This window comes from Xiphophorus maculatus, chromosome 5 (assembly GCF_002775205.1).
Source record: "Xiphophorus maculatus strain JP 163 A chromosome 5, X_maculatus-5.0-male, whole genome shotgun sequence".
Lineage (NCBI taxonomy): Eukaryota > Metazoa > Chordata > Actinopteri > Cyprinodontiformes > Poeciliidae > Xiphophorus > Xiphophorus maculatus.
The window spans coordinates 9,988,071-10,013,181 of record NC_036447.1 but is presented as its reverse complement, the minus strand read 5'-3'; the positions used below and the strand labels follow the sequence as shown (position 1 = coordinate 10,013,181).

At 38.5% G+C, this 25,111-nt stretch overlaps 2 protein-coding genes across 7 annotated transcripts in view; both read left to right on the top strand.

Annotated features, from left to right (window-relative positions):
- The first annotated feature begins 531 nt into the window (after positions 1-531).
- Positions 532-16,393, top strand: LOC102219294 (mitochondrial Rho GTPase 1-A). Of its 3 annotated transcripts, none has more exons than XM_023334667.1 (20): positions 532-940; positions 1,461-1,519; positions 1,601-1,682; positions 3,364-3,407; positions 3,489-3,542; positions 3,682-3,734; positions 3,886-3,994; positions 5,017-5,118; positions 5,733-5,831; positions 5,934-6,042; positions 6,145-6,265; positions 6,353-6,437; positions 7,438-7,583; positions 9,394-9,494; positions 9,709-9,839; positions 10,556-10,633; positions 12,065-12,187; positions 12,275-12,477; positions 13,546-13,668; positions 15,348-16,393. In XM_023334667.1, exons 1-20 carry the CDS (start codon positions 904-906, stop codon positions 15,463-15,465), a joined length of 1,977 nt encoding a protein of 658 aa, XP_023190435.1. In that variant the 5' UTR covers positions 532-903; the 3' UTR covers positions 15,466-16,393. The 3 variants fall into 3 exon arrangements, with proteins under 3 accessions (XP_023190435.1, XP_005797562.1, XP_023190436.1); XM_005797505.2 differs by having other exon boundaries at positions 533-940; positions 10,550-10,633; XM_023334668.1 differs by lacking the exon at positions 13,546-13,668 and having other exon boundaries at positions 533-940; positions 10,550-10,633.
- A 2,333-nt stretch (positions 16,394-18,726) lies between these two features.
- rhbdl3 (rhomboid like 3) overlaps positions 18,727-25,111 on the top strand; it is a 53,676-nt gene continuing 47,291 nt past the window's right edge. The window contains exons 1-3 of one of the 4 annotated variants that reach the window (XM_023334709.1): positions 18,727-19,020; positions 19,095-19,494; positions 19,873-19,896. In XM_023334709.1, coding sequence (XP_023190477.1) covers positions 19,351-19,494; positions 19,873-19,896 — 168 coding nt within the window. In that variant the 5' untranslated portion in view covers positions 18,727-19,020; positions 19,095-19,350. Of the gene's footprint in view, positions 19,495-19,872; positions 19,897-25,111 lie in introns of all 4 variants that reach the window. The other 3 variants (XM_023334710.1, XM_023334708.1, XM_023334711.1) reach the window with 3 other exon arrangements.

The following is a 25,111-nucleotide window of genomic DNA, read 5'->3' as shown; positions in this document are numbered from 1 at the left end:
AAACAACAACAACACGCATTACAGTATAACTACAGTATAACTATAAACGAACTACATATCTGTGAAGATAAAGATAAAAATTTTGGAACTGGATTTGAGTTTGACTTTTTTTTTTCAGGACCTCTTACTGGAACATAAATCTAACATTAGAAGAGGTGCAGTACACAATATTTACCCACTGGCTAATATTAAATTTCTTCAAGTCCAGCAGCAGAACCGTCCTGCTTTCATCTGCTTCCCAAATCCTCTCCTCCACACGTTTGTGTATGGTGTTTTTCATTTATTGCCACACGTTGGCGCAAGTTGACCAAGCTTTCTGTAAAGATGTAAAAAATATTCAGATGACACACTCGGATGCAGTTTTCTTGTACCAGAGAAAGCCAACTAAGACAAGTGACCGACAACACAATTAAACTGTTCTGTTTTAAAGCTACTCTAACAGTGTTTATTTCAATGTTGCAAAAGTGACAAGTACTTTGTACGTATATCTGAAATATTTGACATGTTTAATCCTGTGTTAGCTGAAGTGAGGAGGCGTGGCGGAGCTCTGCCCGCCGATGAAGCAGTGCAGCGGGCGCAGAAACGTCCTCTGATTCGCTGTCTCGTCACGGCTGGGAGCTGAATGTCTGTCCGGCTGAGACTGGCGGCCAGGCGGAGTATTAGTTTATAACGCACCCTTCTGTCACCCCGGATGTTAAAACCGGCTGTGCAGTGCCGACATGTAGGGATGCGTCGCTCACTGGGAATCAGCGCGCAGCGGAGTTGAAATGCGGACATAGCCGTTAGCGAGCGGGCCAGGCCGCGGTGAGCTGGCTGGCTGTCCCCCCCTCCTCTGCACCGGGGCAGGAGCATGAATGCTGAGCGCAGACCTCTGCATCGACTCTGCTGAAGACGTTGGAGAAGATGCGCAAGGACGTGAGGATATTGCTTGTGGGGGAACGTGAGTGAAGCTTTGGTTTGGCTGTCGATGTGTTTGCAGAGTCAGCCTCTGTTCACTTTAAATGACACAGATGCTCCCACCAGAGCATGTGATGCTGAATGTCTTCATGATGATGATCATGATGATGATGATGGAGGCTCAGTGGATGTCTCTCATCTTATTCTGGAATTATCTAACTGGTCTTTTGTAATTATTCCACACACTATTATTATTATTAAAAGTAGGTACTTACCCTTGTATTATTCCCTGTGAACATTTTTCCTGCGTGCTTTTATTAATGCAAGTGATTAGCTGCAGCTTTTGGAGATGACAGGATGAAGGGAACTATGCACATATTTTATTTCTGTAATATAGTTTCATAAGTTCAAAAAGTGTGGGTCAGTGACGTCATGTTTAAACAATTAAGTGATGCCCTCTAATCCTAGCAAATGCACTGTAATGAATTTAATCTATTTGTGAATTATGTTTAATGAGGATTTTCAGCTCAAATGCAACATTTATCTCTAACCTCCCTCCCCAGCCAAGGTGGGGAAGACGTCCCTCATCATGTCCCTGGTCAGCGAAGAATTTCCAGAAGTGGTATGAGCTGTTTACTTTTACACTGCTGCTTTTTACTGACCAGTTTAATGTGCAGTAATGAGTGTTTTCTGTTTGGTCCAGGTTCCCTATCGCGTCGAGGAGATCACCATACCAGCAGATGTGACACCAGAAAGAGTTCCCACACACATTGTGGACTATTCAGGTACAAAGAGGCCAGATCCGTCCCTCTTATCTGGGTTTTATCCTCCCCATACAGTGACTTAAAACATTCATACCTCTTGAAGTTTTTTATTTTGTTACTTTGCAGCTATGTTATTCTGTTAGGATTTGTTCTGATAGACCAGAGGTCTGCAACTTGCTTTGACGAAAATGCATGCAAATTCATGTCATATCTTTTTTATTGTAGAACCTAACAATAGAAATAAAATTGTGGATAGCTGAAAATGACTAATTTTATTTCATAGATGTTTATCAAAAAATATAAATGGTTTTTTTATGCATATATTTTATGTAAATAAGTTTTATCTAGCTGGACTTAGTGCAAAAATAGCTATTTACATAGTTAAGCTCCAGACTGCTTTGATAGACCAACATAAATATGCAGAATTGTAAAGTTATGCATGATTTTTAGTTTTTTTTACACATTGTCTCTTAACAATAGTGTAGATATGTATTCAGCTTTTCAGAATCAACAATTTCTTAAACTGTGTTTTGGTTTTGTTTCCACCCATTTTTTTCACTACCGACTCACATCTTTGTTTTGTCTTCTTAGCAAAAAAGCTCAAGTTAGGTTGGATGAAAAGCATCTGAGTTTAACAGTTTTTCTTCCAGAATTACCCAGTATTTACCTCCATCCATCTTCCCAAAAACTTTGACCAACTTCCATGTCCCTGCTTAAAGAAATGCATTCCCACACCATTATGCTGCCACCATCATCTTTCATAATTTACTGAGAAATTTCTTGTCATGATAAGAATATGTCTATATCACGACAATGAGAAGCTCCAGTTAATGATGTCTGAATACTCCAAATATCCTATATTCTCATAATTGTTTAAGTTGCAATTTTTCCCACCATTTGTTTCATGAGATCATTGATACATTTGAAAATATGATTATTGTGTGCAGTTTAATGATACAAGTCTCACTTTTTATGTAAAAATAAGAAGCCTATTTCAAATGGCATGCTTTTAAGAGCTGTATTTTTGTTTGTGGGATTTTTACTGCAGTCACTGCCATATCGTCACCTAAAAAAGACTGCAGTAAAGTAGATAGTTATTTATCACAACTTATTATTGTGCCAAAAGTATCACAAAATATTGTGGTACATTTTTGCATGCACATTGTTCGCTCCTACTGCAGGCCTCTGAACTGCTTCTCTTTGCTCGGTGTGTCTGTTTAAATGGAAGACTATTGTTTGAGGTTTGCAGTTGTGTCAAACTGTTTATGGCTCTTGATTTTTGAAGGATTTTTTGAGCAACTTTCTCCCTGACCTGCCTGTCTGCTATGTTCTACATGTCTTCATGTTGTTGTTTGTTCACTAATGTTCTCTAACAAACCAAGCAGGTCTTCAAAGAACAACTGGATTTATACTGAGATAAAATTACAAATGGTGGACTCTATTTGCTTATTCAAAGAGTTTATTAGGTGACTTTATTTTGGGGTATCAGGAATTTCAGCTTGTATCTAGCAGATTTGTTATGTTAAATATAAATAGCGTGTCTCTTTTCTTTTTTGGTGACCATTTGGCACTACTTTGTGTTGATCTATTAAACTTGATCTAAAACTTTAATAAAATACACCAAAGTCTGTGGTTACAGCATGACAAAATGTGAAAGGTACGACTACTTTTGTAAGATGCTTTACCTGTGCTCCTTCCACAGAGGCGGAGCAGACAGACGAGCAGTTGTTTCAGGAGATCTCTAAGGTCAGTTAGTGAATTAGCCAGCTCAAAGTGTTTAACTTCAGGCGAAAGCCTAATGGCCGACTCTGCTGATCTCTCCTTTAGGCAAATGTGATTTGCATCGTCTACGCTGTCAACAACAAGACATCCATCGAGAAGGCGAGCCTCTTCTGCTGCTGGCATTTCCATAATTTGCTTACATATCAGTTAAACATTTCAGCACATGAGAACGTCAGTGTGATTGTTGGAAGACTAAAAATTTGAGAAATAATATATTCTGTCCTAAATATCTTTACAGGTGACAAACCACTGGATTCCTCTCATCACCGAGAACACAGACAAGGATAGCAGGTGTGCACATTTAAACAATGCAGCGGAGAGCAGATCGTACTGCTCCTCTAAAACATTAAAAAACTATATAGAAAGAGAAGCCCTCTTCAAAATTCCATGTTTTTATTACTGCTTGTTTTGATTTTTGACATGTTTGTCTTAACATGCCCAGAGTTCCTCTTATCCTGGTGGGGAACAAGTCAGACCTGGTGGAACACAGCAGCATGGAGACCATTCTGCCCATTATGAACCAGTACAGTGAAATAGAGACATGTGTTGAGGTGAGAGAGTGTAACGTCTGCAAGGATAATATCATGCAGTTTGTTCAATGATAAATACATAATCAAATTATATACACAACATTCCCTGAATTTATTGGCATCCCCGGTACAAAAGCGTAAAAGGCTTTGAAATAAATTCATCCTTTAATGCAGTTGCATAATCTCACACTGAAAAAACCCCACTGAAAATCCAATAATGCCAGATTTTTATTTATTTTCATTTTCTTCTGGTATTTCAAAGATTTAATAGTGGCATGAAATCTAACAAGAGTGCTATAGAAACAGGCCAACATTACTGGGACAGATCCTACACCATACTTTAAATCAACACTTTGTTTCAAATAAACCTGCAGTGTTTGTTTCTGAAAACACTCAGTCTTTGTTTCATCTGACCAAAGTGCTTTAGTTCCTGTTAAAGTCCCAGTAGAGTTCAACAAACTCCTCACCATTATGCTTTTTCTGGCATCACTCCCAAACAGCAAGTTGGCAAGTAGATAGCATCTAATGGTTGTTATCAAAACTATTTTTTTCCCACCTCCCAAAACACACATCTGTCTCATTTAGTCAGCATATTCTCTCTATATAAACTGATTGCTTTATATAAGTCCAATCTTTCAACATTTAAATTGTTGCTTTTCAGCCCAAAGGGAACTGTGTTCTTATCATGTTAGTACACTTGAGCTCATTGTGAATTTTTACATTTTTCTTAAAATCACTCGGTGTCTTCTTTTGAGATTAGAAAAAAAGTACATTTTTGACATTTTCTCAGTTTGTCTTGACTCCCGACAGGAAGTTCTTACATGTTGATGATCTCTAAGCAAAGCTCCACCTGCGGCTGTTTTTTCAGACGCACCAATTAGTCTGAAGCGTTGCTTAGACGGATCGCGTGTCTTAATACCCTGTCTGACTGCTACTTAGAGCAGCTCTTTAAGCAGTGCTTCTTTTTCTCAGGGCTTCAAACCTGCATGTGAACATAGGAAAAACACGAACATATAAGTTTTGTTTTATTCTTCTGTTCATAGTGTTCGGCAAAGAACCTGAAGAACATCTCTGAGCTGTTCTACTATGCCCAAAAGGCAGTTCTCCATCCCACAGGTCCCCTCTACTGTCCTGAGAAAAAAGACGTAAGCAAAAGGAACAAACTATGCACCTCTCTTACTTTGCATCAAGACCTGTGCTGAATATAGATGCATCAATCGGAGTTTTAGTGGCAAATTTCTGGTCACAGATTTTTGCTAGTTCAGGTCTTTCTTTTAAGAACTCTTAACAAAAACAGTACTTAGTCCTGTTTTCTGGATATTAAACATCTGATTGCTAGTAATTAGCATCACAAATGAAGTTCGAGATACTAACAGTGAACAGTATGCTGTGCGTATTTTGTGTAGACAGAACTGGACTCTTCTGAGAGTTAAAAGCTTTTTCAGCGTCCTGTTAGCTGCTGAAGCTAACAGGACTTCAGGTTTCTGTTTAAAGCTCAGTGTGAATGAACACCTGATTATCCTCCATTGGAAATAGATTCATTTTAGAAGCTTTTTTGGGATTCAAAATACTTTATTTTTGAAATCTGATACAGCAGATTGCTAACCTACACACCAAAGAGTGGTGTTGTTGGTGTAAACTGCCACTACTTAGATACACTAGTCATAAAAGATATAAAAGTACTTAGTTTCTGGCAGGCTAAGTGTATTTTTTTTATTATTATTAATTTTGAATTTGTTACTTGAATCTGTCCTTCCAGATGAAGCCTCTTTGTGTAAAAGCGCTGATCCGAATCTTCAAAGTGTCGGATTTGGACAATGATGGAATCCTCAACGATAATGAGCTCAACTTCTTCCAGGTGAATCGGCTTTGTTTTTTGTTTTTTTTTTTCAACCAGACGCAAAATTCTGCAAGTTAACTTTCAGTGTCTTTAGTTTTAACAAATATTCTTCTGTGTCAGCGAGTGTGCTTTAACAGCCCGTTGGAGCCTCAGGCATTGGAGGACGTGAAAAACGTGGTCAGGAAGAATTTGATTGATGGAGTGCAGCATAATGGACTCACTCTAAAAGGTTGGAACCGGTGATCTGGCCTTTAATTACATTTTCATGCATGCATGTGCCAGCCTTGCTTTATTCCTGACTGTATTTCGCACCTTTATGCCCCCCCTGCAGGCTTCTTGTTTCTGCACACACTGTTTATTCAGCGCGGTCGTCATGAAACGACCTGGACAGTTCTTAGGAGGTTTGGGTACGATGACGACTTGGAGTTAAATCAGGACTATCTCTTCCCCCCGTGAGTCTCACTTGATATTCATAGATATTATACAGTGCAACCTTTACCTCTGTGTTTAAATACGAGCTAACGCTTTGCTCTTTTTAGGCTGAAAATTCCTCCTGACTGCACCACAGAGCTCAATCACAATGCCTACCTCTTCCTGCAGAGCGTCTTTGACAAACATGACAAGGTACGACCCTGCGCAGCTTGTTTTCTGTTTGCTTTAGCCTCTGTCCTGACAAGACACTCGCGGGAAGCTTCTCAGTACCAGAAATACAAACCAGCATACTTCTCCTCCTGCCAATACCGCACCCCCACATCCCCCACTGCCGAGGAGCTGAGGAGCGATTTAACCTGCTGGCACGGAAGCAGGATTTACCGGAGAATAAGCCGGAGGTTAAAGAAGGGAAAGTCAAAGGTTGAAAGTGGCAGATCGTGCCGCTTATATGTTGTAGTGATTAGTCTCCACCTAGAAATGTGTAGCTAGATCCAGTCAGGTTTGTTTTCTGAGGATGGATTCCTCTCAGGTTTTTCATTTTCTCTTCACCTCTTTATGGTGGTTTTGAGATTAATGGGGGTTTTTTTCTAGGCCTGAGATAGTATGGAAAACAAAACTGAATTGAACAAATTATCTATATTTCTCAACTTTTTTCCTGTCTATAGTTTAGCTGTATTCATCCTTCCTGGTTTGAACATATTTGAACACTTTGCATATGTCTGTCATGAATTAATAGTGAAGTTCTCTATTTATATGTTGGTTGATTAGGTTAAAAACCATGGACTTTCAATTCTAGCAAAGGTTTAGCATTTAAACTAAACTTTTGCTAGCATTAGCAGCCTGGGAGTCATAGACTTTATGTAATACAACACAACGTTGCAGATCAAGGGTAAACCACCAGGTTGGGTTGTAACTGCAAGAATATTTACAGACCCATTCAATCAATTGGAATTATATGAAAAAGCCCATTTAAGTGAAACATATTATATAGTTTAATTACAAACATGGATTTTTGAAAGCCTTTATTTCTGTTAATTATGATGATTTTCCACTTACAGCTAATGAAAACATGACATTTAACATCATAATATTAGACCAATAAAAAAAATGTATTTGAAAAACAAGAAAATTTTTTCCATGGCACTAGAGATCTGGACAACCGTATTTATAAAAAACCTTTAATGACTAACAGGATCGTGACTGTGCCTTGTCGCCTGATGAGCTGAGGGACTTGTTTGACGTTTTCCCCTACATGCCCTGGGGTCCAGATGTCAACAACACTGTTTGCACCAATGACCAAGGCTGGATCACCTACCAGGGCTACCTCTCACAGTGGACGTAAGTACTGCAGATGGGAGGAGAACACTGCAAAAACACATAACTTTCTGCTGCCTAATATCTTAGTACACTTGAAATAAGACAAAACTAACATGCAAGTAACTTTTTAGCAAGATATAGAATTTTGTTTTAAGACAACAATTCCTTAATAATTATGGAGTACTTATTATTTTAGACCAACATTTAGCTTTATACTTTTAATATAGTTTTGTCTTGTTTCTCTTTCTTTTGGTTTTGTTGTTTTGTTTGTATTTCCTTCAAATTCATGTAAAGCACTTTGAACTGCCATGTTGCTGAAAATGTGCTATATATAAATATAATTACCTTACCTAATATAAATGAGAAATACTAGTTCTACTGGCTTATTATTTCACATTGGCAAAATGTCTTGTTATATGAAATAGTCAGCCAGTTGAATTAGAACTATTAAGGAATTATTGTCTTAAAATAAGCTACTTAGTCTTGCTGAGAAGTTACTTTTAAGTTAGTTTTGTGTTATTTCAAGTGTAATGTGGTATTTGCACTAGAATCTAGTCCCAAATACTAAGTAAGATTTTGTGTTTTAGCAGTTTATTGAATGATTTCTGCTTGTGGATAGCTGGGCTACCCACAAGCTACCCACAACCCTATATCACCATATAGGGTTATATATAGTGTCTATATAACCCTATATGGTTATATAGACTAACCATATAGGGTTAGTCTATGTATGTCTATGTTAGGGCTCTGAATCAGAGAACAGGAAGTGGCAGTGAACACGTTTCAGTTGTGTTTTAATTAAAAAAAAAAAAAAAACAGCTTTAATGGCCAAAATGAACAGAATCAGCCATTAATCCCATGTAAAAAATTTAATAAAAAACAACTAGGAACAAAGTGAGTGACGACAGCAGAAAGGAAGCAATAGAGCTTCCCGCTAAGCCGCAGCAGGTCAGACGTCAGAAGCTGGGAGGCCTGTAAGGATCCAACTGGACCAGTTCTTAGCCAAACAAACGGTCGGTAGCCGCAGCTCAGCCTTAGTGATTACCGTACTTTGTTTATAACAGTATTTAAAGCAACAGAATTGGCATTCTGCACCATTCTGATATTTGTTCCTCCCCTGCTTTACAGTAACTCTCCTGTTTAAATTTGCAGCCACATTACCATGTTATTAGGGTTATAGCAGGAAGAAATGCACGTGTTGTCAGCTGCCAGAGCTTATTGGAGCTTAATAGATTTAGGTTTACTGAACAGGAAAAGGAAATGTTAAGCATGCTCAAGCCATTTTAAACTCAGGAGAGGGATATTATATTAGACTCATAGAGCTGTAAGAATCACGGAAAGATCAGACGTTTATCTTTTATTGGTTTCCTCCTTTTATTGAGCTCATTCTGACAGACTTTAACTCAGTAATGTTGGACAAGAGAGGGGGTTTTTTCTTAAAAAAAAGAACAGGGTACAGACTGGGGTTAAAGTATTTTTTTAGGTCTTGATAATCATAATAAAATAAAGTATGGAAATATATTTCTATTTACAGACTTTGCCTTATTCTTTCTATTATGGTGGCCTCCCTATTGCATTTTCTTTCTTACATCCACCCTTTATTCCTTTCCTTTTTCCTTGTGTACTTATCCTTCCATTCCTTAATTATATCCTACCTCTCTTTCTTCTTTGTGTGTTTCCTTCAGTAATTCCTTGTATCTTTTGTTCCTCCTTTGCTTTCATGTTAATTTCTTTCCTCTTCTATTCTTCCTGTCTCCCTTGTTCTGTCATTTTCTTTCTTTCCTTTCAACCTCTTTGATTCTTTGATCATATTCATCTTGCTTTTTTGCAGGTTAACAACTTATTTGGATGTCCAGCGATGTCTGGAGTATTTAGGCTACCTTGGCTACTCAATAATTGCTGAGCAGGAGTCCCAAACAGCAGGAATTACAGGTGAATTTTACCAGTGCAGTGTTTTTCCCTTAATTAAACAGAATACAGTAAAGTTGTATTTCTTTAAAATAATGCATAAAACTCGCAGGTGTGGTGTTGGAAAACAACGGCAGCGGTTAAACAATAATGTTTCTGTTGTCACTAGCTGCTTTGTGTCCGGCAGCAGCCTGATCTGATCCGCTGATACCTGTATGTGTGCTTTGGCCCCCTGCAGCGACCAGAGCTAAGAAGATTGACCTGCAGAAGAAACAGACTCAGCGCAACGTCTTCCGCTGCAACGTGTTTGGAGACATGAGCAGCGGGAAGAGCGGCTTCCTGCAGGCCTTCTTGGGTAGAAACCTCGTGGTAGGCGCCGGAAACAATGTTAACGTAGAGAGAATACACAGACCAGCTACAGCCATTAAAGCCACAGACTGGTGACGTGATTAGCAGGATTAACTCATTATAATACGCTTGTCAATAGGTGGGCTATACTAGGCAGCAGTCACTTCTTAAAATTGATGTGAGAGAAGATTGAAAGGTGGGAAAGTGTAATGATCTGATTAACCTTAAGTAGGGCTGGTATTTATGGCTGGACTGGGTCATAACAACAGGTTTTAAAAAAGTTCCACTTGCTTGACCTGATGCACCAGTATGGCATTTTGAGATTTTCCCTCACTCTAGAATGGTGATTATTAGTAACCGTTTAGCTACTAATAATTTTATGGTTACAAAACTTAAGTTGTTATGCCTCCTTCAGTTTTATTTGACAGTGTGAAATGTGTTTTATTTTGAAATAAGTGGGAAACTAGGCATCCATTTCATATTCTAAATAAATAATGATAAAATAAACAATTTATGTTTATAGTTAAAGTTTGGACACATTATTTATGTAATTTAACTAAGTTTACCTTCTGTATTTTGTCATATAATTGTTAGATGTATAACTGTCAGATTTTTTTCTCTAATTTGACCTTTCAGCCTTGTAGTTGTATATTACTTATTCACATGACCTATTTTTATTTTATGCAGTAGGGATTGTAGATATGTTTATGCAACATTCCACTTCTTTCTAGCGACAGAAGATGATTAAAGAGGAGCATAGATCCTACTACGCCATCAGCACAACATATGTTTACGGTCAGGAAAAATACCTTCTGGTGAGTATTTGAAATTCTATATATTTTCCATTGTGTGGGTTTTAATGATATTTTGTAATCCATATGTTATATTGATTTATGCCACCAAAATTCATATTTTCATTCCAAGACTCCATGTGAAACATATAAGGTGGTGAAGTTCAAAGCTTGAAAATTAAAATCATGTTACTCAACAACAACATTTAAGCTAGCCTTATAAATGTATAGATGTTGTGCATGATGCTTATACTTGTACTAGGCCACCATGAAGTGATTAGAGCCAGTTATACAAGCTTCTTATCTTGTTCACTTGATGTTTTTGTAATGCACACTCTTCAGTTTGACAAAAGTATTAAGATTGTTTTTTAAAAATTGGAGCCATAGTTGGTTTTCCACAAGAACAATTTAATCCAAATTAATCTCCTAGCAAAGTAAAACCATGAATTTGGGGCAGCTTCACAAGTCATAGACTGCGAATAGTCAGTGATTCAAGGGCCGCAACATACAGATCTATGGTTTTCATTGACTTTAACAGCTTGTATATATACGGATCGCTCTACTTAGCAATTCATCAGTAGTAGAAATGATCTGCAAGTAACAGAACACGTTACATTATATAGGAGCATAATTAATCATAACTTTTATGAGCAGGAAAAGTAGCAAAAATATTATTTTCCAAATTTTTTACAGTTAAAGTCATGATCACTATTTTAGCAGAAATTGCTATACGAAAGATTTTGTTTTTGGTTTTTTGTTTTGTGGCACGTAGGTATAGCACTTAAGACATGGAGTAAATTCAGACTGAGACTGTTTAGCCAAATTTAAGCAGTTTAATATGCAAAATCAACAATCAGGTCAATTTAACTCCTCTTATGTCAAAGCGAGTTTTTAAGCAAAAGGGATAGGAGAAAAATATATTGATGCGCCGATGTGAGAGCATAACAGTAAGACTTAACAAATTAAGTTTATGTTAACTTAATGCTTAAATTTACCCAAGTTACATTTGTGTATTTCAAGTTATATTTTTTCAAATTCCATGTTTTAAAAATAAAGCGAAAAATTATTTATTGTTTTTTGCGGCTGCTCAACAAGAAAGAGACAATGTGCTAATGAAACTCCTCTCTTCATACACCAAACATTTTAAGTTAAACATAGAGTTTTTTGATGACTAGTGTCATAGCAACATGCTGCTCTGTGCTGTGGTTTGTCCTACACAGCGTTTCAAACAGTGCAGAACCGTACCTGACCCGGTCACAACATACAGTCAGGAAACTGCAACGACCAACCCAGTCACTCTTTTCTTGCTTTTTCACTGTGCACATTATTGCAAGCAATTACTCTGCTATTTTGTAACTGTTTTCAATAATTTAGAAATCATACGGTCCTAACTGAGTAAATAAACTATGATCGGTTTTTTCTACATTAGTGGTTGATTAAGCCATTCCTTTGCAGCTTCATGAGGTATTCCCAGACTTCGACTACCTGACTGATGCAGATATGGCCTGCGACATTGTCTGTCTGGTGTATGACGTCAGCAACCCCTACTCATTTGAATACTGCGCCAAAGTCTTTAAGGTGGATCGCTGTGCATTGTTCACATATCAGTAGAATTCCATCCAAAACTCAGAATTTTAAGATCTCTCCGTCTCATCTCTTCCACAGCAATACTTCATGGACAGCAAGACTCCGTGCATGATGATCGCAGCCAAGTCGGACTTACCCGAGGTTAAGCAGATGTACGGCTGCAGCCCTCTGGAGTTCTGCAGGAGGCACAAGATGCCGCCTCCGCAGTCCTTCACCTGTAACACGGCAGCTGAACCAAACAGAGAAATCTACACCAAGCTAACCACGATGGCCATGTACCCGTATGTATGCCGGCATTTCATTGGTTTCAGGCTTGTAGGCTACACTGTCTTCTGTGTCTGGAATTGAGGAAAATGTAAAGTAATAGAAGTAGCAAAATAGAAACAAAGCAACAAAAAACACAGCAGAAAGTTGTGAAAAAGAAGGGAAGGTACAAATAATCTGATTTGTTTATCAAACAAAGCAGGCACTGGTTCCAGATGATGCACCATCGCCCACATATGGTAGTGGATATATTGGAGCTCTAAATTACATTTGCTTGTCAAAAAAGTTCATTTTAAAAGGACTTATCTGGTTTATAGAACAATAGACTGGATGATTGTGATTTATTTATTTACAATTTTTTCAAGATTTATAGGTTGTCTGACTTTTATTTATATTTTCGCCCTTTTAAATGTAATAATTTGTAATGTGAAGTTATGATTATATGCTCCCAGAGTATTTTTTTCAGCTTTGACCTACCTGCAGAAATTAACCTTTAGAAACGGAGAGAGAGAGAGAATGGGGAATGCTTTTACTTTTATGATCACCGTTTACCAGTTAACTAGAAAGGTCTGTGTAACAGCGCTGTATGATGTAACAGCTGTAGGTGGGACTCTTTTTCATCATGCACTATATTCTTCATGCATTCACAATGCTGGGTTTGGGATGTTGCTTTTGGGTTGCGTATGTAGCCAGTCAAGCTGTTTTTAACTGGAAACACAAACCATCTTTCATCCTGTAGTTAAGAGTGAAACTAAGTAAAATATAATTCCCTTTTCCCAGCCTGTGCGGGAATTAGTTGTTTCATGTATTTCTGTTTCATATGTTCTATCAACATATTTTCTTTTGGGTAGTTTTACAGTGGTCTTTCAGACGCTTCTCTCTGCGTCCTGTAATGTTTTATAGGGACATTAACAATAATGGATTGTTTTTCTAAATGCAGAAAACCTCAGAAATACTTCTGTGTTTGTTGAGTACCTGATTACCTCATTTAAACACTGAACTTTTTTCTTCTGTGTCTGTCTGTTACGCCCCCTGTACGTTGGTGTGTTTGTGCCGGTGTGTGCCCTCCCTGCTTCTCTCCTCAGCCACGCCCGGCTGCGCTGCATGTGCACCTGCAACCGGTGCACGTTCTGCTTGTGTCAGAACCTCCTGAACTCTGAGCTGCTGCAGACCGTCAGGGCCAAACTCTACGCTGTCGTGCTCAGAAGGTCTCTAATGGAAACTTCTTCTTTTTTCTCCTTCTTTTATGTGTTGACCTCGCCAGCGCATGCTTGTCTTCCTGTTTCCCTACTTTGCTTCCTTCATTCGTCATTCTTAATCAGGCTGTTAGGTGATATTGATGGTAATTCATCATTAAATGGATTTTTTAGGCAAGTTTTGTTTTTAAATTATTAAAATTATACACAAAATAATTTTTTTTTGGTGTTAGATAGTCCTGTTTTTCCCTCCTGACAGGTTATGTTTATCTTGATTTTAATTGTAAAGGCCTATAAGCTTCATCTTTTAGACTTTATTGTTAACAAGGATTGTAAGCTGCTCAAACTGTTCATTGTTATATAAATTACATCTAACAAAGTTCTTATTTCTAGTCCTGCTGTCTCATGTCCTAACTCTTAATCCTCTCATCTCTCTGCCTGCCTGCTTCTTCAATGTCTTCACATTTCAAAGCTTCTGTCATGTTTTGTTGTTCACCTTCAGTTGCTTCTTCTGATTCTTCTTTTTTTTTTGCTACTGTCATTGCTTAGACTTTTATTTGCCAATTTGATGTGTACTGCAAAGAGGCAGTAGGTAAAGTGAAAGAAGTGAATATTTAAATCGCAAATAGTCAGTGAATCAGAATTTGGTTTTTGTGGCCGATTTCTGGTTTTGAAAAGCTTTTACCTAGCATTACTAACTCTGCCCAATCCCAGTTTCTCTTTTAAAAAAAATTTAAAAAACGGCATTTAAGACATATTCTCTATCCATCCAGCGTTGGATAATAATCCCTCTCTGGCTTTTCATACCTTTGCTGTTTTGCGACTTTGTAGATTTTAGTCTTTTTGTGCTTCTTTTGCCAGATGCAATAGATGCCTTCTGGCAAAGGGGAGTTTAAAGAAACTTGCAGCTTAGAGAAATAAAATTGGCTCTTACTTAGTTATTTGTCTACCGGTAGTTGATAGGTTAGTTATTTTAGTTTGAAGAGGGGCATACATTCTCACGCAGTCTTTTATGAGTAAACTGATCCAAAGAGGTCATGGACATGCAAAGTTTTTAGAAAAAAAAGTTTTATGAGATTTCTGAAAACACTTGCCAACAAGAAAAATCAATGAATTTGCAATAGTTAAAGTTGATGGGTAAGAGTAGCAGAGACGTCACATGGTGTGAGTGAAAGAAGTTGCTGTAATGTAGCTAGCATTAATAAAACCAGTATCTATTTGTATATTGCCCAGAGGATGTAGAACCTTTCTTCAACTATTGAGATTTTTGAAATGCTTACATTATTTCCATGACAAGAAACTGACAATGATAAAAACAAATCTGCTTTATTGCAATACACTCTTCTAAAAGAGATCTTTGATCTCCAGGAGTCCTGTTTGTATAAAAGTTAAAGAAGAAGAAGAATGTGCTTGGCCTTCCTGTTTTCTGAACCAGATAACAGGAAGACCAGAAACAAAATATGGTTTCCTGTTTTAAAGTTACTTCCACCTTTTACTGGTCAGGTTCAAGATGAAAATTGACAGATTCCAGTCATCATCTGATCTCTTGGTGCATCTAACATCGTTTTGACAAATCTGTAATGCATAAACTCGACCTTTACCCTTCCGGTGCTTTCACTGTTCACATCTCTTTTATGTCTTTCTTTGTTTCCTTCTATCTGTGTATTTATTTTTGTCTCTTTGCTCAACAGGCATATAATCCAAGAAGACCTGACAAGCTCCACCTTCTGGCTGAGAGCAAGTGTCGGGGCCACCGTGTTTGCAGTACTGGGCTTCGCCGTATACAGATTACTGCTGAAGACACGGTGATCACCTGGTAAAGTGATCCAACTTTTGTTACCATGGTACCCAAAAAGGCCAATTTTGACCGATCAACATATTTGGACATTTATGCATTTAGAATTTAATGATCTTTGAAGAATCTCATTAAAACCAATAGATTATTGTTACAAGTCCCTTTTAATTGCTGGAGAAAATATGTGTTCACATATAAACCTTCTACTTTTTCCTGATTCTTTCCACTTGTGTTTCTCATTTTGTGGATAAAATATTTATTTTGTAACAAAATGATAATTTGCTTAATCTGAATAAAAATAACTAAAGCTATTTATATTTCTATAAAGATCTAGATAAGCTGCGGCTATGCCATGAGTTAGATAAAGGTATTTTTGGTTGCATGCTGATGTGATAGAGGTTAATTGCATTATAATGTTTTTTTGGGCTGTCTGAGGTCTGTAAATAGTGTATATAACATAAAATGGCTTTTCTGCTCATGCTTGTGGACAAACAACAACAACAATAATAAGAGACAAATAGCCAAATCTTTCCACACATTTTTGTCTTGTTTGCACAGCCCAGTTAATCCTCATTGGGTGTGAGTGTATAAAAGAAACACTTTGCTGCTCTTTTATGTTTAACTGCAAACGTCAGTTTTTACTTCTAATGTATGCATGTGTTTCTGTACTAAGGAAGTGGCCACACTTGTGTTTAGGCATGCCAGGTTTTTGTGACCTGCAAAAAACAGCAATGTTAACTTATTCCAGTTTTTTTAAAGACATGGATGCCACTCATTTGAGTGCTGGATAGTGCAATTTGAGAATAATAACTGAGTGTTGCGAGAATCAGCTCTCCTTGTCTCTGAAAATGCAATAATGTGGCCACAAATGTCGCCACAGTATTTATGTATTTCTTCTGCCCCATCTTTCTGAACGTTTACAATAAATTAATGCCTATAAAATGTGGTGGAATAAAATGTGTTCTTTTCTCTCTGTCAGGTTCTAGTGAACATAATATATCTTTGGATATATTAGCAAGTTAGCAATATTAGCTAATATATCTTCAGATATATTAGCAATAGATATATTAAAGATAATATATCTATTGTTTTTTTACCTTTTGGTTTTCCTGAATATTATTAGAAAAAAAATTTCTGATGCACAAGGGGGCAGTATTGGATGAAAAAAGATTTTAAACCATCTGATTGATATAGCGCACACAGTCATAATCAATAAAGAGGAAGATAATTGAAAAGTTTATTTCAGTTGCTCAATTCATTATGTGAAACGGACTTACTGATTTCCTGTAATGTACTTGTTCTTGGGCCTTTAGTTGTTAGTCGGGCTTGGAATGTGAAATATTTGCAAACCAGTTGAAAAACCCAAGTGCTTAATTGGATGTGAAATACCACAGTGTTTATCAAATCACATAGAATTCCATATTGGGAAGACTCTTCATCACTCTGCAATGTATTTGATCCATTTTATATCACAAATTATTTACTCAACTAGAAGGTGGATATACAGAAGGATGATCTCTGAACATCTGATGAACTTTACAACATAGTGCAAAGTGACTGTGTTCATGAAAAAGTCGTTTAACTCTGGCTGTGGTTAGAACATGACAAAAGCTTTGAACTACCCTCTCCTAACGCCCTGTATTATTTTTATATGAGCTAAGTTTTTCCACTTAGTGGGTGTTTTTCCTGCTGCACATCTTGTCTCCCTCCTTTTTTGTTCACACCCTCTTCCCTCATCACCTCTGCCTCTCATCACAGCTCTGCTGTTGACGTTGAATCAGGACCTGCAAAAACAAGTTGAGGCAACTCGTATGTCCAATTAGTTGGATACTTTTTTGAGCTTTGCCCTTGAAAGAGAATTCAAAGTGCCTGGATCATCTTTGCTTAGCTCTAAATCTTTTAATAAAATTGTCCATTTAGTTGCATTTTATGATCAGCTCTATGTAAAATATACAACTTTTGTTATTCTGAAGCCATATAAAAGCCATGTTGTGAAAATATTTCATAGGTAAACATCACAAGCATTTGTAGAAAAGATGGAAATTATTTGTGTAAATCTGGTTAAAGCGGAAGCCAAATTAAGTTTTCATCAAAAGCAAAACAAATGCCTGGCTTTAATGTGTCACTGTATAGTGACCAGAAAGAAAATCTCTAAAGGGTATATGTATATACCTTAACTCCATTGTTTCCATGGCAATGCAATCACACTGAAGCACAGCGTTTTACCACAGGATATAGACCACACATGCTGCCTTCTCATAACGTGGCTTCCACCCATCTATTAAGTGTGTTTGATGTCTCTCCAGGTAATAGGTGGGTGCTTGTCTTTAATGGTGCATTGTTACAGCAGAGATGGAAGGATCTGTTTCAAACCTGGAATGATCAGGAATTTCACCTGCATCCCTTGATACTCCCTACTTTGTGCCTTTTAATAGAAGTGTGCATGCTTTGTGTTATTGGTAGGCAGAAGTAGGAAATGTTAACTGGACATCAAGTGTGAATGAAGAGGCTTTTGAGTTAAAAATCTTAAACTGATCAAGTTACTGAACTACACTGGCTTGCAAAAGAGTTCGAACCCCTCAAAACTTTTTCACACTGTCACGTTACAACCACAAAATGATTTTGTTGAGCAACAATAGGTTTAGTTTGGCTATTAATAACTAAATGTTGACGGCAATTAATAAGGAAATTTTTAATTTAGATAAGAATTAACAAGTTGGGGCAGCACCTAATTATGAGATAAGTAATAGTCAAATGCTGTAGTTCAGTCTCAGTTGTTGCTTATACATACCTTCCTAATATGGCTTAGGTATTCAAATAACTATAGATGAAAGGACGAGTCCAACACAGCAGCTGCAATGATTGAACTGTTTCCTTTCTTTAATTGATGGACGAAATAGTGCTCCACCAGGTGTTTAAAACACTGAATGTTATTTTATAACCCTTTATAAGGGCTTTAAACTTCTCCACTACTTTCTCCCTGACCTGTCTGCTGGTTTTCATGACGCCACTACCTCGCTAATGTTTTCTAACAAACCTCTGAGAGCTTCAGAGAACAGCTGGATTTATAGTAAAAATCCATGATAGTTGGCTGTAACGTGACACAATGTGAAAAAGTTTAGGGTTGTGGATGCTTTAGCAAGATTCTGTATATATCATACTGCCAGTGAGCTGCTGAGGTAGATACCCGGAGTCCCTCAGCAGAAGCCCCCTCATCAGGAATCGCTGGTAATCCCTCGACCCCCCGCCCCCTCCCCGTTTTCTCCATCCCTCGTTATACGTTCCTGCTAGGACGTATGCGCAACGGAGCGGAGCCGCTTCATCTCCTGAAGCCGAACCCAGGCAGCGTCTCGGCGGACTCGGTCGGAGTGTTGCTCCCTGCCTCCCGGAGAGCTTCGTCCTTCCCGTCCCTCTTCTCTCTGAAAAGCAGAACGCGCGCCAGGTGTCATGACGCACCAAAAAAACTGGCGCGTGTCCGAACTTCTCCCCGCAAGTCTGCCGCGTGCGCACATCGCTTGAAGTCGGGCCCTCGCTCCCTCTCGTGCGCGGATCAATCCAAATGAGAGCGTGTACGTCAGCCCCGGGCCCGTTTGTCATCTCCGTCCCGCTGTCACAGCTGATGATGTAATTGTTTCTCCCCCAGATGGATCCGCGCTCCGCTGCTCCTCCTGCGTCGCTTTTCTCTCGGAGTGAAAAGAGTCGCTGCAGAATGTGCCTCTGAAACTTGGACCGCTGACAGAAAACCACCACATGAGGACATTTTGCGCTTCAACTCCTGCTGAACTTGATCAACTTTCCTTAACAGGAGCGCGCGCTCGTTTGATGCATTGTGTTCTCGAGGAGGGAGATGGGGAGAAACCATCTGTATCTGGGGTCATTTGGTACGATCTAGTGGATGTATGGAGGAGAGCAGCCCGAGGATGACCGGCGGAACCCGGGAGGCTCCGGTGAACATCTCCCCGGCGGTGGCTGCCCACGCAGAGGGCGAGGAGATCGAGGTTTTGGAGAGCACCGACGTCCTTCCCGTAGCTCCAGAAGAAGTAGTAAGTCTGCATAGTAGGCTTAGACTCTCATCTGTAATGTCAGAAACCCGGGTGTCCGTTAATTGGATTATATAGAGTGCAAATTAAACTTTGAAGGACGCTCTTATGTCAGGACTGAACTGTTGAGACATTGTTTCTTGACATAGGCTTATAAGAATTTATTCATTTTCAAACAAGACTTGCTCTAAAACTGCTGCATCCTTTTAATATTAAGACCATTAGATAATGTAGGGTTTTTTTGTTGTTTTTTTTTTTTGTGGCGGTGTACATCATTTTCAAACAGGTGCGCCAGCCATCTTTGGCACCTGAGTTTTTCTTCCTTCCTTCTCACTTTCACCTTCACTTGCTCTTCTCTTGTCTTTGCTTTTCCTGTCTCAGCAGTGGAAATCTCTGTTTGACCAGGTAAGGAATGCAAAGTTTAAGTGATATGCATGCTTGTCTCTAGTGTGTGTTTTTGTGTGTAACCTCTAACCTACAAGCAAAAGAACCCTTTGAACCCAAGCTTAAATGTATTTCATTATATAATATGCATTTCAAAATGTCTCACACCACACTTTTCAGATTTTATTTGTATCTCTGATACCCAATATAAAATTCTGACCAACAAACTGGCTTCAGAAGCCATCTAATTCATTGCTAGAGTCCTAATGTCGTCTCAACATAAATCCAGCTGTTCTGTGAAGACCTCAGAAATTTGAACATTAGTGAACAAACAGCTTCATGAAGACCAAGGAGCATCAAACAGGCCATGGATAAGGTTGTAGAAGTTTAAAGCAGGATTAGATTGAAGGACAACAACCCTAAACATAGATCCATAATTGTAATGAAACGGTTTCGATCAAACATTTACATGTTTTACAATGGTCCAGTCAAAGCCCAGAACCTAAATTCAGCTGACAATGTGCGGCATGACTTGAAATTTTATTTCAACCTGACTGGGAGTAAGCTAGACACAAGTGAATAGAAATTTCAGGTTTTAGAAATGGAAAGCTGGACGTGACATATCAGCAGAGTTGAAGTGAAAGATTTTTCAGCAAATTATTGACTCGTAGGTATAAATACAAGTCCACATAATAATTTTCTAAATTTTGTTGGCAACAATTTAGAAAAAAAAAAATTTCGTTCACTAGATTGTGTGCTACTTTGTGTTGGTCTTTTACATAAAATCCAAATAAAACAGACAATGTTTGGGTTATAATGCCTTAATATGAAGGGTTCAAGGAGAATGACCTCTATTGCACGGTAATAGATAATGTTGCTTCAGAAAAGTTATATCTACCTGCCTAAAGAACAAAAACAATGTTAAGAGTTTTTTTTATTTACATTTCAGGGCATTATAGGAGACAAGAACACAAGATAGGAGAAACTCTTTATGTTACATGAGCTTTAACTTCAACATAAACATGAAGTGGAAAGATTTTAACACAAGAACTAAAATCTTAATGTATTCATACACTCTAACTCTGCTGATCTGTAATTCTTAGACCATTCCACAGAAGCTTCTTTGTATGCTAAACTTTATCTATTTGGAAAGCAAGTGTGAATATGGAAGTGCCAGTTTCTCATTTAGGCTGATTAATCGATTGTATTTTTAGACTGAAATGTTGCCAAGGCCAGCTCTAAATCCCTCGCCTGCTGGGTAGCAATCATGGCACAACATGTAACAAGGCCACATCTCTGTCAAAGCCAGGAGGATCAGAGTGGGAGGACGCTGGGGGCCGAGGGTGTGTTGCTTGCTCACAGTGACCCCATAATGCCATTAGGACGACACATAATACTGGATGCATTGATCTATGAGTCAGGCCTGCCTTGTAAGAGACACATGACAGCATGCAGATGCACACAAACAGCCAAGAAACCCCAGGAGAAGAGAAACAGAGACCGAATGATCACACAAGCAGCCGGTTGAACTGACAGACGGCAAACGAGACCCCCACTGTCACACGCACGCACGCACGCACGCACGCACGCACACACACACACACTTATTTATGCACAGCTATCACTGTGTGGGCCTGCTGTAGCACCTGCCTGGCCTGGGATGGGGCCCCCTACTTTCTGCTGAGGGTAATTATTTGTATTAATGTGTGCGTGTTTCAGTGTGTGTGTCTGTGTGTGCACAGGTTGGGTGGGATGTTCTGAGTTGCATCTGAGGCTCGTGTCAGGCTCACTCTTCCAGGGGTATACGGAGGTCCCCGTGGGATTATGTTGTGACTGTGTGTGTGTGTGTGTTGGTAAGGGAGAGCTTTCTATGGACGGCCATTGAATGGGCCCCTCAAGCCGCCATCTTTATGCGTGCCGAACGGCTTTGAGTTTCCTCAAGTGGGCGTCGGCCCAAAACAAAACGCGGGTTTGTCCAAATGGCGAGGTCGCTGGCCGCTCTGGCAGCTACAAATGTCCTTTCTCTTCTTTTGCTCTCTGTTCCTCCTCCTCACTCACAATGAGTTGCTCCATTTGTCAAGGGGCCGACCTTGGAGACACCCTGCTGCTGTGAAGCGACAAGAGGAATGATCACCAGGATCATTCAGTTCCTGAACATCAGGAAAAGCAGGGTTTTCTTTTTTCAAACTTGTGTTTGTGCAAAAAAGATGAATGAATCTAAAATAAAGAGCAAGGCTGGAGATTTAAAATGATGTGTGAACATTGAAAAGATTATTCATTTATGTAAGTTTATTCTGATTGGATAGATTTCTTTATTTGGCAATATAATTAGATTTTAGTAAGATAATACCTCTAATAATAATACCTAATAATACCTCTGCTTCTCTTACATTTTATTTTCATTTGATTATCTGAGTTTGGATAAAGATATGAACCAAGAATGTTAGGTGTCCTGAAAGTGTTTATCTGTTTTTTTTTCTTTTTTGTGACTTTTAATCACTGAAATTAGAAATAGCATAAAGTATGAGCACATTCAATGAAAATGTCAGTGACTCTTAAGAACAAGTGACATTAATTCTTCTTTTCAGTTTGTTGGTATCTGATACAGAAACTATTTCAAGGTGCCTTCTTTCAGTCAGCTTTCCTGCACTGAACAGCAACATGTGGGACATCAGTATATTTTATGCTCTGTGCATCCTGAGAACAACTCTAACCTTCTCTTTGCATCTCATTTAAAGGACTTGTATCTGTTTTAGTAGTACGATGGAAAATGTTAATGGTTTTGAAACCATAATATTTCGTATCCCTGACTGTTACCCTGCTCATGGAAATATCCCAGTAAAGCATTGAATATACTCTTGCAAAGAACGTTTTACTGGCAATCTCAGGTGCCAACAATAGATGTTATGGACCTATATTTTCCGTTCAGATCCACAACACTCCTATTTTTACGATTTTGTAAAAATCGTGAAAAGCAACGGTCAGGACATGAAATACGGCAGAGAGAGAGAGATAGATGAGAGAAACATTTGCTGCAAACACCTTGAGGTCAGGAGCTGAACCCAAGAAGGTCGCATCAAGGACAAAAAGCCTCTTTATGTGGGGTGCGCCGCCCTAATGTTACCCCATGCTCCGCCGCTGCAGTACTGCTTTTTAACAGTAGATCAGTACATAGATGTTTGGTAATAGTTATCAAGAGGGAGCAGCAGAAGAAGAGTCTAGAGCAAAACTTTGAAAGGTGAGGCCTGTGGAGAGTGTCCTCAGAAAGCTGGATGGAAGATGTATATTAAATATATATTATATTTATCCTATTATTTTTGTCACTGGCAGACAACTTTTCTGATTGGTTGACAGTGAAATTAATCAATCTGCTCTGCTCTTCAAGCAAGTGCTAAATGGACAATATTTTAACAAAAAAAGACAAAAAACCATCCAGCAGCCTTGCTGTGGAAGACTCTGTGCAAATTCAGAAGGTATTTATGCTAAATGAGTGTAATAATGACTGACTATTGAATAAAAGTGAGAAAAACATTCTAAAATTTTATATTTTTTTGGAACACTAATACTGTTTGGGAGGCCATGGCCAGGAAAAGCTTGAGATCCCTGAGTCAAGAGCAAGTCCATTCCTCATATATGATCCCAGCAACATAAGCAGAATTCTGGCATTTTGACAAGAGATTAATTTAGCACAATAAAATGTGGAAAAATTGTTGCGCTGTGAATACTTTCTGGATGCACTGAATGTGCTCTACAAAAAAAAAAAACCCTCTTAATTGGCAAATATTCTGCCAATAATTTGGGGTTACAGTCCACAGAAAAATCTGCGATTATATGTTCTGCGAGTACTGAACTGCATATAGGCAGAGATCCAGTGTATTATGTTAAAATATAATAATAAAGACGCTTATTGTTTGGCAACACATTGTGTAAAAACCACCAGTCGTTCTGCACCTTAATGCTGTAAATATGTAGCCAGTTCATGTGACTCAGCTGGCAATTTGATCTGTATACAAAACCTTTGCCTTAATATCGTTTTCACTGACTCCCGTGTGGCTGAATTTTATTTGAGTTTCAAAGCGTCACAGGCTGAAATGGAAATGCTGTGTCGCTGTGTTCTGTCTCCCCCGTCTCTCCTCTCTCCTGTCCCTGGAGAGGATTTTGTTGCTGTGTAAGTGCTTCCCTCCTCTGAGGAGTGCAAACCTCAATGCTTCGATTCATGTTCCCCATCTCCTGAAACAAACAAGAAGAGTAAGCACAGAAACAGACAACATCTAATGAAGCTGGGGAGATGCAGTCAATGAGGGAGCTGATGTCTGTCCTCCACACACACACACACACGCACACACACACAAATCTGGAAAGGCTGGAGCTGTTGTGAGCTTGTTCATAGATAATGGTATTATCACAAACAAGGAACAGGTTCTTTTTTAGATTCTACTTTCTCTGTCGGCTTACTCACTGCATCACTCTTGTGACACAACGTTCACCCAATTTCTAGATGCTATCACACTTTTTTTTTTCATGATCTCTATTCAGCAAGTTTATACCAGAATGTAAAATGAGTAAACGGCCTTATGTTTTGCTCCCTGGGAGGCAACATCTGATGAGTTTCCCTGCCTGACTGTGACTAAGACTGTTAATTAAGGAATGTTTGACAAGATCTCTTTGTCCCATCTGCTTCTCATGTTCACGGGTGAAGGGTTTTGTCAAAACCACATCTTGCTGTTAGCAATCTGCGGTAGGAGTTATTTAATAAAGCATTTAAGCATCACTTGGAGAACTCAGATGCCTCAGAGTTTGAATTGGTTCTATTTTAGTCTAGAGCTGCATCGACATGCGGCGGTGACTCCAACCAACCGATCTCAGCTTGATTAGATCTGACCGATAACCAGGAAAGACAAATGTCCAACCTTTTTCTGATCACTTGACATACCATACCAGAACTCCCTGGTTACTGCTAACCAGTGCACTCTTCAGTGTGGACATTGTTGCTGAAGAAAAACAACTTAATACTCATTTCCAGTATGAAGTTGTTATTATTATTATTATTATTATTATTATTGTTATTATTATTAATTGGAATGAAGACCGGTATTTTTTATTTGGATATCATTTAACACTTTGACACTTTGACTTTGAAGCTATTGGACTTGGTTGGAGATTTGTCTATTTGTCAATAGTATCTTGTCCAGATTGTTCTTTTAAAAAAATGTTATTTATTTATTTTTTTGATAAC

What these genes read in the sequence shown, in the direction of transcription:
- LOC102219294 (XM_005797505.2), top strand. Translation starts at nt 904, where the DNA reads ATGCGCAAGGACGTGAGGATATTGCTTGTGGGGGAAC. An exon ending in TGTTTCAGGAGATCTCTAAG is followed by an intron (nt 3,408 to 3,488) that starts GTCAGTTAGTGA and finishes TCTCTCCTTTAG; the next exon opens with GCAAATGTGATTTGCATCGT. An exon ending in ACCACGATGGCCATGTACCC is followed by an intron (nt 12,478 to 13,545) that starts GTATGTATGCCG and finishes TTCTCTCCTCAG; the next exon opens with CCACGCCCGGCTGCGCTGCA.